This window comes from Pan troglodytes, chromosome 8, assembly GCF_028858775.2.
Source record: "Pan troglodytes isolate AG18354 chromosome 8, NHGRI_mPanTro3-v2.0_pri, whole genome shotgun sequence".
Classification (NCBI taxonomy): domain Eukaryota; kingdom Metazoa; phylum Chordata; class Mammalia; order Primates; family Hominidae; genus Pan; species Pan troglodytes.
Window position 1 is genome coordinate 18,772,627 of NC_072406.2, and position 15,844 is coordinate 18,788,470.

General features: G+C 45.9%; 1 protein-coding gene and 1 long non-coding RNA gene across 5 annotated transcripts in view; one reads left to right on the forward strand and one right to left on the reverse strand.

Annotated features, from left to right (window-relative positions):
- The window catches only part of FBH1 (F-box DNA helicase 1), a 47,588-nt gene extending 34,162 nt beyond the window's left edge, over positions 1-13,426 (forward strand). For all 4 annotated transcript variants that reach the window (XM_016962596.4, XM_009457893.5, XM_016962598.4 and 1 more), the window contains 5 exons: positions 130-327; positions 1,193-1,318; positions 3,232-3,338; positions 12,290-12,421; positions 12,944-13,426. In XM_016962596.4, coding sequence (XP_016818085.3) covers positions 130-327; positions 1,193-1,318; positions 3,232-3,338; positions 12,290-12,421; positions 12,944-13,114 — 734 coding nt within the window. In that variant the 3' untranslated portion in view covers positions 13,115-13,426. The remainder of the gene's footprint in view (positions 1-129; positions 328-1,192; positions 1,319-3,231; positions 3,339-12,289; positions 12,422-12,943) is intronic.
- Positions 11,060-12,290, reverse strand: LOC747035 (uncharacterized). Its single transcript, XR_001721202.4, has 2 exons — positions 12,188-12,290; positions 11,060-11,806 (listed from the first exon to the last, which is right to left on the reverse strand). It is a non-coding gene; the product is annotated as an uncharacterized LOC747035 (long non-coding RNA).
- Positions 13,427-15,844: the final 2,418 nt, after the last annotated feature.

The window sequence follows — 15,844 nt, forward strand, 5'->3', positions numbered from 1 at the left end:
GGCCTGGAACCCGGGTCTCCCCACGTTAGGACCATCCGCTCTTGCGCGGCTGCTTAGGAACGTGCAGCACCTGCCACCATCTGTTAGTGGAGCTTGTGTCACCTTAATTTGTGTGTATATTCTTCTTAGAAAACCTCGTCATTAAAGACAAATTTATCAGAAGATGGGTGCACAAAGAAGGCTTTAGTGGCTTCAAGAGGTATGTGACTGCTGCTGAGGACAAGGAGCTTGAAGCCAAGATCGCAGTTGTTGAAAAGTATAACATCAGGATTCCAGAGCTGGTGCAAAGGATAGAAAAATGCCATATAGAAGATTTGGACTTTGCAGGTAAGGGAAGCAGTTGGTTTTTACCTTCCCCTTAAGAGGAGGAACAGATGGTCTTCTGCTGTTCTTTTTTTTTTTTTTTTTTTGAGACAGAGTATTGCTCTGTTGCCCAGGCTGGAGTGCAGTGACGTGATCTTGGCTCACTGCAATGCCCACCTCCTGGGTTCAAGCAATTATCCTGCCTCAGCCTCATGAGTAGCTGGGACTACAGGCCCCACCACCATGCCCGGCTAGTTTGTGTATTTTTTGTAGAGATGGAGTCTCACCATGTTGGCCAGGCTGGTCTCGAACTCCCGACCTCGGGTAATCTGCCCACCTCGACCTCCCAAAGTGCTAGAATTACAGGCGTGAGCCACTGCGCCCAGCCTCTTCTGCTGTTTCTTCCCTGTGTGAAATATCTTTGAGCAAGGATGGCTTTATTGCTTAAGGGAAAGGGAAGCAGAGTCCTGGTTCTTCCTCAGGGGCTCTTTATTCTGTTCTACTTTCAAGCCCGTACAATGGGATTTTCTAGTCCCAGCTCTGCCACGTGTAATGTCAGGCAAGCCGTGCAGCCCTCTTCTGGGCTCTGTCCCTTCATGTGTTAGATCCAGGGGGTGGGTGGAGCCACTCTGTCCTCTGGGTTGTGATTCCAGGAGGCATTAACTCTCCTGCAACTAATTTCCGACTTTTCCCCTCGTCTTTTTCTTTTTTCTGTTCCCGACAGTTGTCTGTTTCCGACAGTTGTTTCCTCTTTCCCCCTTTTCCTACAAAACTGCACTGAGGCAAGAAATGTTCGAGTTCAGAGTCAAGTGGGAAACATGTATGTTTTTGTCATCTTGTTTCTTTCCCTTTGAAGCACCATCTAACGTGTGCTGTGTTTTTATCCTAGAGTACATTCTGGGCACTGTGCACAAAGCCAAAGGCCTGGAGTTTGACACTGTGCATGTTTTGGATGATTTTGTGAAAGTGCCTTGTGCCCGGCATAACCTGCCCCAGCTTCCGCACTTCAGAGTTGGTAAGAGGCCGCCGGGTAGTGTCAGGTGCTGCTGTAGTGAGTGGTGACTGGAATGCTTCCTTTGCACGGCCTTGTTGTTTGTTGGATGGTGTGGCCTCCTGGTAGGGCACTTCTGGAAAAACTAAACCACAAAACACCTCCTAGTCCTAAACTTTTGATTCTTATACTGTGGTTTTTTAAAAAACAAAACTTCCTCAAGGTGCACCCCTCTGGGGGCTGCGTGTGGGATGATGATGTTTGTGGCGGCCCTGTGAGCCCTGCACTGCCCTCAGCTCCAGGTTTTTCGCCATCAGACTTTGAGTCTCCAGCCTCATCAAAGCTTTAAAATATAGTTTACTTGCTTACCATGGCATTTTTTCCTTTCATTAATTCCTCTTCATTTTATTAAAGAGAGAAGAAAATCACAAAAGGAGAAATAGTAAGCATTCTTTATCATTTGTCTGGTTTTTTTTGGTACAGATAGGGGTCTCACTATGTTGCTCAGGCTGGTCTCAAAGTCCTAGGCTCAAGCGATCCTCCCACTTCAGCCTCCCAAAGTGTTGGGATTGCAGGCGTCAGCCACCACAGACATTTGTCTGCTTTCTTGTTGTTGTTGTTGTTATTATTATTATTATTTTGAGATGGAGTCTCACTCTGTCACCCAGGCTGGAGTGCAGTGGCACGATCTCGGCTCACTGCAATCTCCACCTCCCGGGTTCAAGCGATTCTCCTGCCTCAGAGTAGCTGGGACTACAGGCGCATGCCACCACGCCCAGCTAATTTTTGTATTTTTAGTAGAGATGGGGTTTCGCCATGTTGGCCAGTCTGGTCTCGAACTCCTGACTTCAGGTGATCTACCTGCCTTGGCCTCCCAAAGTGCTGGGATGATAGGTGTTAGCCACCATGCCTGGCCTTGTGTGCTTTGAAATACATTTGTACTCAAGGCTACTTTGTAATAAATTTGTACTCTAAGCATCAGTGCTATTGCTTTGGTTTTAAATCTTAGAATAAAACCGTTTGAAATTTCTGTACAAACCAACAAAGCTGTCTGTTAACTGTGGACTGGAAATTTGGGGCCTAGCACACATCGGCATGCTGAAAATGGAAACCACAGTATTTGTGACCATTGGCAAACATAGAACATGGTTTGGAGTGGAGAGAGGAAGGGAGGCAGCCATGGAGAAGTTTACTATAGTACCACCTTTTCCCTGCTTCTGGTTTACATGTTTACAAATGTAATTTTTTTGGGGGACATGTAATTTACATGCCACACAACCCACCCATCCAAAGTGTACAATTCAGCAGCTTTTTGCACGGCCTCGGGTCTGCTGTTCTTTGTTGAGTTCCTGCCATTGTGTAGTGAATCGAGATGGGAGATGAGAGGTGCGGTTGAGCAGCACAGACACACAGCACACAGCACACCTGTGTGTCTTCCTTGTTGTCCTGTGACAGTGTCAGGCTTTTCCAGATGGGACTCTGGCAGTCCAGAGACAGTATAAGGAAATGGAAAGAGACGAGCAGACTCGGTCCTGCTCCCAGGCCCTTGATTAGCCATGGCCTTGTTTGTGGGAGTGACTTAACCTGTCTAAGCCTCGGTTTCCCCGTCTGTCTCACGGGCTTGTTGTGGGAACTGACATAATGACTGTAAACAGCCATCTGTCACATCGCGGGTGTCAAATAACCAATTAACACATTCCCAGGATTTACGTAGCAGGACTAAATAAAACCCGGTATTTTGTGCCACTAGTCTGCTAGGATTTGGTTTGTTTTTGGAATTGGCATTTGTAGGAAAATTTTGTATTTACAGCCAACAAATGTTGAGTGGTTTTCTGCGGGGAATGGGTGGGGGCTAGTAAACATTTAGATGAGACATAAGGTTTTGTAAGCTTTTCTAAGGCTTTTTAGTTGATTTTTTTCCCCTTTACTTTGTTTAGAGTCATTTTCTGAGGATGAATGGAATTTACTGTATGTTGCAGTAACTCGAGCCAAGAAGCGTCTCATCATGACCAAATCATTGGAAAACATTTTGACTTTGGCTGGGGTAAGCAGAACGGGCAGCATGAGCTAACTTGATGCCATTGAATGTTATTTAGTCTGCTTGAGGGGCTGACCTGGAGCCTTCAGAGGCCTTCGGATCAAGATCCTGGGTTGGAAGAGAAACGCTGCTTGAACGTGCAAAGGCCGATGACCAGTATAAGAAGTGTTCTAACCAAGGAAACAAAAATGTGGTTCTTTTCTAAGTCATTTCCTAATTCAGTTTAAAAAGCTCTGTTTAAGATACCAGCAGTGGGCCAGGCACAGTGGCTCATGCCTGTAATCCCAGCACTTTGGGAGGCTGAGGTGGGAGGATCACTTGAGGCCAGGGGTTTGAGACCAGCCTGGCCAACATGGTGAAAACCCATCTCTACTAAAAATACATAAATTAGCCAGGTGTGGTGGCATGCATCTGTAATTCCAGCTACTCGGGAGGCTGAGGCAGGAGAAATCACTTGAACCTGGGAGGCGGAGGTTGCAGTGAGCCAAGATGGCACCACTGCATTCTAACCTGGGTGACAGAGCGAGACTCCATCTCAAAAAAAAAAAAAAAAAAAAAAAGATACCAGCAGTGGTCATGTATTTCTTAATTTCTCCTTTACTCAATTAATTCTTTTTTTTTTTTTTTTTTTTTTTTTTTTTTTGGTTTGAGACAGGATCTCACTGTGTCACCCAGGCTGGAGTGCAGTGGCACAGTCATCACTTATTGTAACCTGGAACTCCTAGGCTCAAGCGATTATCTTACCTCAGCCTCCTGAGTAACTGGGACTACAGGTGCATGCCACCACACCTGACTAGTTTTTAATTTTTTTCTAGAGACGGTGTCTTGCTATATTGCCCAGGCTGGTCTCGAACTCCTGGCTAAAGTGATCCTCCTGCCTCAGCCTCCCAAAGTGCTGGAGTTACAGGTGTGAGCCACCTTGCTTTGCCCCTATTCTCAGTGTTCATAGGGGAAAATGCCAGGAAGGTTTTGTGCAGCCAGCCTTCCTCCCTCTCACTCTTCAGTCCCTTTTGAAATGGCATTTGAAAAGTAGACTTTCCAGAAGGACACATCCTTGCCGGGGAGAGTAAGTGTTCAGGCACCTGGCCTTTGTCACAGACATGTGGAAAAGAGAGCTGGTCAGCACTCACTCTTTACCCTTCCCACAAACCATCTTCTCACACTCTACTTATTTTATCTCTTTTTCTGCCTAAACAGCTGGAGTATAAACCATTTAGTCTTTTCAACCCTGTCAGAAACTAGAACAGAAATTTGAGCTAATAGTTACTGCTTAGTCCATCTTTCCCTGAACCCAAGATATTTAAGCCTGAAACCTAAAACTTAAGTGTAAAATTTAATATAAATACTCTTTCTTGCTTAGCTGTCTCCAGAACAAAGATTGTGTGTAGCAGGATGGTTTATTCTCAGTGCCATATTGCCTACTCTCGTGGGGTGAGCCGCGCCGTACTGCCCTATGTGCTCTGGGGTTGAACCACAGGGTGCAGGCAGGGTGGGCGGTCACCACTTTTGAGTAAATGATATTCAACTCTCAGAGGTGTTAAGTGCAGTAGAACCCTGATGCTCATAATGGAATATTTATTGAGGGCCTAACAGTTGCCAAGCACCTTTCTGGGTACTGGGGCATAACAGTGGGCAGGGAAATTCCTGCCCTCATAGAGCCCATCAAGGCGAGGAGATGGACAAGAAAGTGAACGAATAGGATTTTGAGGAAGATAATATCAAAACTTAAAAGAGAGAAGCTTTGCAAATACTCTACATGACTCATCACAGGGCAAAAGTTTCTTGCATAAAACTGATTAGCTTGCATGTTTATCCTATTTTTCATGTCTCCTTTGTCATTTTTCCTCCAGGCCTCTCTTAGGTAGGCTGACTTGGCCATAAGAATGTTTCCAGAATTTGAAATCTGATGCATTTTTCCCAGAACAGCTTTTCACCTGGGCTTCACCGAGTGCAACAGCTTAAGCGTCAGAGCTTAGAACTGAAGCCCTTTTTCTTTCGTTGCATCTTTAGCCACTAAAGCACTTGGATCGTCTGTAGACTTTTTCTGTAAAGGGCCAGGTAGTAAAGGTTTCAGACTCTGCAAGTCACATGATCTCTGTTGCAGCTACCCAGCCCCACTGCTGTAGTGCGAGAGCCCCTGTTGACAGTACATTAGCGAACAAGTATGGCTGTGTTCCAGTAAAATTGATTCACAAAAATGGCCATTGTCTGGATGTGGCCCACGTGTAGTTTGCTGACCTCTGGTTTAAAGAAAAGTGTGACTTTAAAAAATCTCTAAACCCGTACCCCCAGGAGTTAAGCAGAATAAATCATTATGTACAAATAGTCTCTACCTATACAAACATTTTTGTATAAACTTTGGTTTATAAGTACTTTTTTAGACCCTCCAGTATGGTTTTCTCATGGAAGTCGTGTTATAGAAGTGGTTAGGCCTGTCACAAAACCACATTGTCAATTGGTAGAACTGTGCGGGGTATTACAGAGCAGTGATATCATCTCACAACATGGGCTACACAGGACTTTTTGTTTTTGCTTATGAAAATTTTGAGACATTAAAAAGTAAAGAAAGCAACACACTGAACACTCATATACAAATCATACCTATATGTACACATCTCCAAAAAATATGTACTTTTTTTCCTATAACTACCATGCCATTTTCGTATTTTATAAATGTTATAATATGTGGCCTCTACTACCTGATCCATAATTATACTTTTATGATTGTCTCAGAAATGCTTTTTTACAGTTGATTTGTTCAAGTCAGAGTCCAAACCAACATTTGGTTGCTTGTCTCTTAAGTTAAATAGAGAGCTGTACGGGACTCCCTCCCTGCTTTTCCCATGCTCTTGTCTCATTGCATAAACTGGGTCATTCATCCTACAGAGCGTCCCCATTCTTGGTTTGCTTCCCGGTGTGGTTGTGTAACTTGTTCTGCCATCAGTACCTGTCCTGGCTTTCCAGTAACTGGAAGTTAGCCGTAGAGGCTTGATTAGATTCAAGCCTGAGTCTTGGCAGGCGTGCCCCGTGGGAGGCCAGAGAGGGCTTCGTGCTTTGCCTCCTCACATGAGGAGGCTCACAGCCTCCTTATGAGCAGGTTAGTTTTTCCCCGTTAGTGATGCTGATTGCTCATCTTTTGAAGAGGCACAGCTAGGAAATGTGTATTTTTGAAAAGAAAGAAAAAAAACCAGTGGTTCATACTGATAATCCCAATCCCAGTTTTTAAACTTTATTTGTTTCAAAGAGACAGGCTCTTACTCTGTTGCCTAGGCTTTAGTGCAGTGGCACGATCATGGCTTACTGCAGCATCAACCTCCTGGGCTTAGGCGCAGTCCTCCCACCTCAGCCTCCCAAGTAGCTGGGAACACGCATGCACCATCACACCTGGCTGGGTTTTTTTTTGTTTTGTTTTTTTGTACAGACAGGGTCTCACTCACTATGTTGCCCAGGCTGGTCTTGAACTCCTGGGCTTAAGTGATCCTCCTACCTCAGCCTCCCAAAGTTCTGGGATTATAGGTGTGACACCAGGCAAATTTCAACATTTTGTTGTTAAATATAACACAAATATATAAAACAGCATATAGCAGTTTAAAATGATGATGTTGCGAGCATCCACCAGATTAGAAGATGGGATCTGCCAGCCATCACGGAGCTGTCCTGGTGGCCCCTGGCCATCCTAGCACCCTCCCTCCTTTCTGAGGGTAACTCCATCTCAGCAGATACGCATTACCTTGCTTTGTTGCACAACTGCACCTTTTTCTTTTTCTTTTTAACCAGGTATGCAGCGCCATCAGTAAGTGCTGAAAAATGATACTGTTTACACATGTTCTCTTCATTCTCCTGGGTTTCAAAAGCTGCACCGTATCTGCATTGTCAGAGGCTGTGGCCCTTCACACCTTCAGCCATCATAAATTGTGTTCCATAATCTAATTCACATTTAACACGAAAGGAATTTTACTACTTTTCTCACACTTGAATCTTTTCTCATACACTGAAATCTTGGTTCCTAACAGTATTTATTACTTATTGATACTATTCTATGTATTTAAAAATAATATTCAAAATAATGGCAGTATTAATGGAATACTGACTGGACTTGAAGATTTCCTAACAGCTCCATTTCTCCATGAATGATGTATTTATTAGTCAAAATATCATGTTCTGAAGTCACTTAAAGTAAGTCCTTTTTTGCTTTTGTGGTTTTATTACCAACTTAATTTGCAGTTAGACATGTAGTTTATTCATAATACCTACAGGGGTTGCTTTGCTTCTTTTTGATTTAATGATCTTTCTTGATGTGTAAGGCCTGTTAATGTTTTCAAAGTCAAAACCTTGCGCCTGGGCACAGTGGCTCACCCCTGTAATCCCAGCACTTTGTGGGGCTGAGGCAGACAGGTCACTTTAAGTCAAGAGTTAGAGATCAGCCTGGCCAACATGGCAAAACCCTGTCTCTACCAAAAAATACAGAAAAATTAGCTAGTCATGGTGGTGCATACCTATAGCCCCAGCTACTTAGGAGGCTGAGGTGGGAGAATCGCTTGAACCCAGGAGGCGGAGATTGCAGTGAGCTGAGATTGTTCCACTGCACTCCAGCCTGGGTGACAGAGTGAGACCCTGTCTCAAAAGAAAAGGTCAAAACTTTGTGATAAGAGAAGTCTCATTAGCTCCCTGTTCACTTCAGACTGTTCTCTGCCTCCACCATTGGTAGTTATTTTAAACAATTAGCGATTAATCCTTCAGTATTTCTTTATGCAAGTATTAGCAAATTCGTAGGTATTTTCATATTCTCTTTTTCCACAGAAGGTAGCATTTCAGATACACTGTTGTGTACTTTGCTTTGTCACTTAGAAGCCATGGGAATCACTCTTTTATTTATTTTTTGCTCTTTAATTTTTTGCCCTTTTATTCTTTTATTTGTTGTCCTACCCAAATCAGGAAATCCCTCTTTATCAGCTCACAGAGCTCTCTCGCCCCTTGGTCAGCTGCATAGTGTTCTGTGTTGACGCACTGTGATTTATGCCGTCCTCGCTCATGGACATGGTCACTTCCAGCCTTTTGCTTTCATTAATAATGCTGCATTGCACAATCTTGTGCACAGGTCATTTCTGTTTTTGCCAGTGCATCTTCAGCATGCATTTCTAGAAGTGGAATTGCTGGGTAAAGATAAATGCAAGTGTGACTTTTCTGTTGTTTTGTTTTTGTTTTTGTTTTGTTTTGTTTTGTTTTTGAGACAAGGCCTGGCTCTGTCACCCAGGCTGGAATATGGCGGCACAATCTTGGCCCACTGCAACCTCCGCCTCCCAGGCTCAAGCCATCCTCCCACCTCAGCCTCCCGAGCAGCTGGGACTACAGGTGTATGCCACCACACCTGGCTAATTCTGTATTTTTTGTAGAGACGGGGTTTTGCCTGTTGCCCAGGCTGGTCTCAAACTCATGAGCTCAAGTGATCTGCCCTGCCTCAGCCTCCCAAAGTGCTAGGATTACAGGCATGAGCCACTGCACCTGGCCAAGTGTGACTTTTCTAGATGTTGCCAATTTTTTCATGGAGATTGTTATCACTTTAGAGTCCCACCAGTTGTATGCATAAGAGTGAAATAGGCCCGGCGCAGTAGCTCACACCTGTAATCCCAGTACTTTGGGAGGCCTAGGAGGGTGGATCACTTGATGTCAGGAGTTTAAGACCAGCCTGGCCAACATGGTGAAACCCTGTCTCTACTAAAAATGCAAAAATTAGCTGGGTGTAGTGGCGTATGCCTGTAATCCCAGCTACTCAGGAGGCTGAGGCAGGAGAATCACTTGAATCCGGGAGGCAGAGGTTGCAGTAGGCTGAAATCGTGCCACTGCACTCCAGTGTGGGCAACAAAGTGAGACTCTGTCTCAAAACAAACAAACAAACAAAAAAGTGAAGTAGACTTTTTAAAGCTAATTGGAAGGTTGTCAGTCGGTTGCTGCATGCATTTTGTTTTCCCCATAGAAGAAAAGAATACAGAATCTAGAGAAATACTTCCCCATTACTGAGACTGGGCTGGGCTGTCTGCCCTCAGGGGTCCTGTGAGGAAGTCCCAGAAAAACTGCCTATTTGTGGGAACAGATTTTTTAAGGCTGTAAGACCTTGTTAGAGGTGGAGGCACTCTGCTGTTTTTTTTATTTTTTATTTTATTTTTTTTTTTTAAACAGAATCTCACTCTGTCGCCCAGGCTGGAGGGCAGTGGTGTGATCTTGGCTCACCGCAACCTCTGCCTCCTGGGTTCAAGCTGTTCTCCTGTCTCAGCCTCCCAAGTAGCTGGTAGTACAGGTGTACACCACCATACCTGGCTAATTTTTTTTGGTAATTTTTTTTTTGTTAAAGATGAGGTTTCACCATGTTGGCCAGGCTGGTCTCGAACTCCTGACTTAAAGTGATCCACTCGCCTCGGCCTCCCAAAGTGTTGGGATTATAGGCGTGAGCCACCATGTCCAGCCTTTTCTGTTGTTGTTGTTGATCACAGCCTGTGAATAAATTTGGGGATATCCTGTTTCAGAAGTGTCGAGTCCAGTCTCTGCCCAGGAGGGAAGGCCATGGGGATAATGAAGATCCCGAGTTGGGCAGTAGTTCAGAGGCTAGGAAAGCGTGTTAAAAATAGTGGAACCACGGACGGGGGTGTTTTGGAGATAAAAAGCGAGCCATTGCTTCCTGCGCTGCCTAGAACGATAAGCCCCTTTATCCCCCAAGAGTAGGGCAACCTTCTTTTTCTTTGACCCCTCCCCCTTAGAAAATATAGCTAATAGAATCACCGGAAGCCATTTTGTTCATTTGTTTCTTTAAATTTTGGGAAAGTGAAGGAAATTATTACATTGTTGAGGTGTTAAGTGACATGAAGTTATGTTTCAAAGACAGCTTTTTTTTTTTTTTTTTTTTGAGATGGAGTCTCTGTAGACCAGGCTGGAGTGCAGTGGTGCCATCTTGCTCGGCTCACCGCAACCTCCACCTCCCGGGCTCAAGTGATTCTCAAGCCTCAGCCTCAGAGTAGCTGGGATTACAGGCGTGCGCTACCATGCCTGGCTAATTTTTGTATTTTTAGTAGAGATGGGGTTTCACCCATATTGACTGGGCTGGTCTCGAACTCCTGACCTCAAGTGATCCGTTTGCCTTGGCCTCCCAAATTGCTGAGATTACAGGCTTGAGCCATTATGTCCGGCCAAAGACAGCTTCTTGGTCTCACAGAATCTTAGATTCTTTTTGTTTATTCGTTTAGATACAGGGTCTTGCTCTGTTGCCCAGGCTGGAGTGCAGTGGCACGATCTCAGCTCACTGCAACCTCAGCCTCCCGAGTAGCTGAGACTACAGGTGTGCACCACTATGCCTAGCTAATTTTTGTATTTTTGGTAGAGACAGGGTTTCGCCATGTTGCCCAGGCTGGTCTCGAACTCCTGGGCTCAAGTGATCCTCCCACTTCAGTCTCCCAAAGTGCTGGGACTACAGGTGTGACCCCCACCCCTTAAATTTATATAAATAAAAACAGTTAATCTAGTGGGTTATGAGAGGCTTAAAAAGAGTTAAATGGCATAAAATCTAAGGAAATCAGAGAACACTGCATGTTAGGTTAAATCATGTTTTGTGAAACTTTTCTTCCATGTGTGTCTCTTACATATGTGCGTATGTATAGCATTATAATGGTAACTGCGTCAAAAACGGTTTGAGAGCCCAGCCCTGGAGAAACTTCTGGAGTGGACAGGGAGTCAGGTACAAGGATGTTCATTGTTGCATTGTTGGAAATAGTTTGGAAACAACCGAGTAACCACAGCAAGGGAATGGGTAAATAAAATACAAGAGAGCGCTGTGACTGAGTCCTCTACAGCATTTTAGAAAAACTAGGTGAGGAGGAAGCCAGAAGTGTAACATTCATGTAAATTAGACATCTATAAAAGGAGACCTGTGTCCTTGGACACGTGTAAACGAGAAGCTATTTCACCGTGGGTTGGAGGGACCTCGCCAGGTTCATGGTCTTGGCTGTCTCTCCGGAAGCAAATTGAGATGACAGTCCAAGGGACTTCAGCAAAATCTGTGACTTCAGACAGGATTTCACCTCGTCAGCTGTTAGTACTTGTTGGCCATAACTGGAGTGTTTGCCTGGTGGTTTTCTGTTCTTTTTCATAGCTGGTAGGCAGGCCATCTAAGAGAAAAGACCAAATAAAGCAAAATGTAGGATACAGATTGTAGAATAAGTAGATCAATAGCTGGTCATAATCCAGAAAATACGAAACCGTCCTTTCCTGGGCAGCAGATGTGTGCGGTCCTGCTAGCATATCAGTCTGTGATGTGGAGCCCCACAGGGCAGCAGCGAAGCTGACAGTGCCCTGTCCTTGTGGTGTTTCCAGCCTGGGAGGTCACTAGTGCTTCCTCTGGGTGCTCCCTGCGTGCCAGGCGTGAGTGCTTTGCATGCATTGAAGGGTTTCTTCTCCTCAGCAGCCACCTGAAGCAGGCACCGTGCCATCTGCATTTATGGATAAAGACACAGGCTTAGCGAGGCTGTCATTTGCTCACTAGCACAGCCAGCAGCACGGGACGGTGGAAATACGCAGGGATGTTTGGGGCAAGTTTTCTTCATGTCCTCTGTGTTGCCTGCCTGGCTTATAATGTGAATACACAATATTTCTGAAGATTGAGCTGGGGATACCTTAGCATAAAATAAAATCCAGAAATATTCTGGAAATGTCATTACAGGCAATAGTTTTGCATGTTTATCTGTTAAATATATATGTATTTAAAAAGCAATTGGACTGTCAGTTGGACTGTCGATAGCTTTGGAGGCAGGGAAAAGTTAGAGGAACTAAGGGAGAACGGGGCAGGCGGGGTTTTTCTCTCTGGGACTTACAGTGCATCTAAAGGGTTCTCACAGAGCCGCCGCTGTCAGTGTTTCCAGTAGACCCTAACAGAGGTATCGCCATGACTCTCTTTCTCGCTCTTTCCTTCTCAGGAGTACTTCTTGCAAGCAGAGCTGACAAGCAACGTCTTAAAAACAGGCGTGGTGCGCTGCTGCGTGGGACAGTGCAACAATGCCATCCCTGTTGACACCGTCCTCACCATGAAGAAGCTGCCCATCACCTATGTACGTCTGCTGTCTGTGGAACTTAATTCAGCCATTTGCATTTTTTGCTTGTGAGCTCTGTGCTTATCTGGGTTGTAGGTGAGGAGATAAGAGAGAGCTGTGTGATCCTTTACTAGGGGCTTTTCATATGAGAGGCACAAGAGGTGTGTGGTCTGTCCCAGGGTCAGAGGTCAGGGCACGTGATGCTGCCTGGCTGTGCTGAAGCCGCAGGTCTGGGAGGCTGGGTTGTGATACACGCTTAGAAGGAGAGCTGTTCCCTGGGGTCCCAGCGCAGCTTTTCTTGGTTCTTTATCTTGACTGGATAAATGACTGTTTCTGAGCTCAGGGAATTTGGGGGTGTTGAGGCCACCTAGTTGGTGGTGCTGTGGGAGGTGTTACTCTGAGGATGTGCACCCCTCTGAAAACATCAGAATCCAAATGCGTTGTCCCTGGGCAGCTGTGATGATAACTCCATGCTTTTTGCTGGAAAATCCATGTTCTTTGGTTGTTCCCCTTAGCTCTCTCTCTTGTCCATCACCACAGAGCAACAGGAAGGAAAACAAGGGGGGCTACCTCTGCCACTCCTGCGCGGAGCAGCGCATCGGGCCCCTGGCGTTCCTGACAGCCTCCCCGGAGCAGGTGCGCGCCATGGAGCGCACTGTGGAGAACATCGTACTGCCCCGGCATGAGGCCCTGCTCTTCCTCGTCTTCTGAGGACAAGGCGCACGTTCTCCGCAGTGCAGAGCAGCTTGCCGAGGACCCCGCGTGAAGAAAGCCAGCGAGGGGGGCTTCTGCTCCCTGAGACTCTGGGTTCACCCACAGCACTTTCTGAGGAAGAGGACACCAGCCCAAGCTGGACCTGCCATTTCTCCACTCCCTACAGACAGCCAGTCTCCACTTGCCTCCCCTCTGGACGTATCTGGTCGGGGAAGTGGGGGATGTTCTTTTGATAAAAAAAAAAAAAAAATTTATGTATTTAAACTTTTATTACAAGATTTCAATTAAACAGGCACCATAGCACTGGCATACCGCTGTGTGATGTCTGCGTCAGCACTGTCGTTCTGAACCTTCTCTTTTTCCAGCTTACTCTTTCCTACAGCACTGTCACTGTTCACAAGACACAGGAAGCAGAGTATGAGACGTGATGTCTTGGGTGGGAACTGAGGCATCAAAAATGAGACTTTGGCCGGGAGCAGTGGCTCACACCTGTAACCCCAGCACTGAATCCAGCCAAGGCAGGAGGACTGCTGGAGCCCAAGGTTGAGGCTGTGAGCCGTGGTCAGCTCACTGTACTCCAGCCTGGGTGACAGCGGGACACTGTCTCAAATAACAATAATGTTTTAAGGAGGTCAGATAAATTACAAGGCTAACAGGATCATAATCTCAGCAAGAAATGACCCCAGATGGGCTGGACCACAGCGCCTGTGGGGCCTGGTGAGGAGGGAACGGATGCGAAGATCAGTGGTTCTCAAAGTGTGGTTCCAGCAAGCAGCGGCAACATCACCTGGGAACTTGTTAGAAATAAAAATGTTCAGTCCCCACACCAGGCCTACAGGATCAGAAACTCCAGGGTTGAGGCCCAGCTGTTGGTACATAACAAGCCTGACAAGTGATGCTCATGCATGCTAAGTTGGGAAACTTCTGCTCTTGATGTTTAGAAGGTAGAATCGGTCGGATTTCTGGAGTACTGGGATCATGATAGGGACACTCAGTGGTAGAGGTCGTCTTCACTGAGACAGGGAAAATGGGAGCTATAGCAGGTTTGTGTGAACGCAGTGATCAGTTTGGTTTTCAGCATGTTGAGTGGAACCGTCTAGGAGGCTGTTGGGTGAACACATCTGTCCTGCAGCAAAGGGCCTGGCTGGACCTGGGGACTTTATAGAGTTGTCGGTGTGTAGGTGGTGGTGCAGTTTGAAGGGTTTCGCCGAGTTAATCCGGAAGAGTTTAGACAATGAGAAGAGCAGAGGGCCGAGAAGCAAAGCCGGCGGACACGAGGCTTGGGGTGAAGAGAGGAAGAGGGTTTAAGAAGAGCGACAGCTGATCCAGACGAGCCTCGTGATGGAGCACCACTGAGCTCCGGAGAGGAGGGAGTTCAGGAAAAGGGGATCTTCAGCATCCAGTGCAGTAAAGAGACCAAATAAACAAGGGTGGGCAGGTGTTTAACCAGCACTATCAAGGTCAGTTGACATTAGCTGATCAGTTTCAGTTAGGTGAGAAGCCGACCGCTGTGGCCTAAAATGTGAGTGAAAAATTTGAGGGCTGAGATGTATGTGTTCATTTATGGTTTCTTTCTGAAGCCATACTGTAAGGGCAGTAAAAGTTTGTGTGTGTGTGTGTGTGTGTGTGTGTGTGCGCGCGTTTTAACCCTTAAGGGCAAAGACAACAGGAAGGAGGCAGCAGTGATCCTGGAGGCATCAGGATCATCAAACATCTGAAGATGACCTGGCCCCTAAGATGAAGGCTAGAGGTCAAAACCAAAGAATCAACTTGGAGCAAACTGTCTGTACAGGGAGAAGAAAACATCTAAATATCTTTAACACATTCAGAGAATGGAGGAGGTAGTGCATTCCATGGAGTAGCAGGATAGATATGTATAAAATAATATTTGGGGCCGGGCGCATTGGCTCACGCCTGTAATCCCAGCACTTTGGGAGGCTGAGGCGGGTGGATCATCTGAGATCAGGATTTCGAGACCAGCCTGGGCCAACATGGTGAAACCCTGTACTAAAAATACGAAAATTAGCCAGGTGTGGTGGCATGTGCCTGTAATCCCAGCTACTCAGGAGGCTGAGGCAGGAGGATCTCTTGAACCTGGGACGCAGAGTAAGACTTCGTCTCAAAAAATAAAAATAAAATAAAATTTTGGAGAAAAAAATATGAAAAGAAACCCAGTAGAACTGTTAAAAGAATAAGTTGAGAATCTAGAAAGTAGAGCAAAAACAAAGATTGAGAAGTAGTTAGAGGCTGGATGTGGTGGCTCATGCCTGTAATCCCAGCACTTTGGAAGGCTGAGTCAGGTGGATCGCTTTGAGCTCAGGAGTTCAAGACCAGCCTGGCCAACATGGCAAAACCCATCTACAAAAAATGACCTGGGTGTGGTGGTGCGCGATTGTGATCCCAGCTACTCAGGAGGCTGAGGCTGGAGAATGGCTTGAGCCCGGGAGGTGGAGGTTGCAGTGAGCCACCGCACTCCAGCCTGGGTGATACAGCGAGAGCCTGTCTCAAAACAAACAAACAAAAAACTAGGGAACCAATTTAAGAAGTTGAGCATCTGTAAATGGGAATTGCAGGAAGAGAAAATGGACAACAGAGTTAAGGAATTTTTAAATTTAATTTTTTTTTCAGACGGAGTCTCTCTCTGCTGCCCAGGCCGGAGTGCAGTGACTTGATCTCGGCTCACTGCAACCTCCACCTCCCGGGTTCAAGCGATTCTCATGCCTCAGC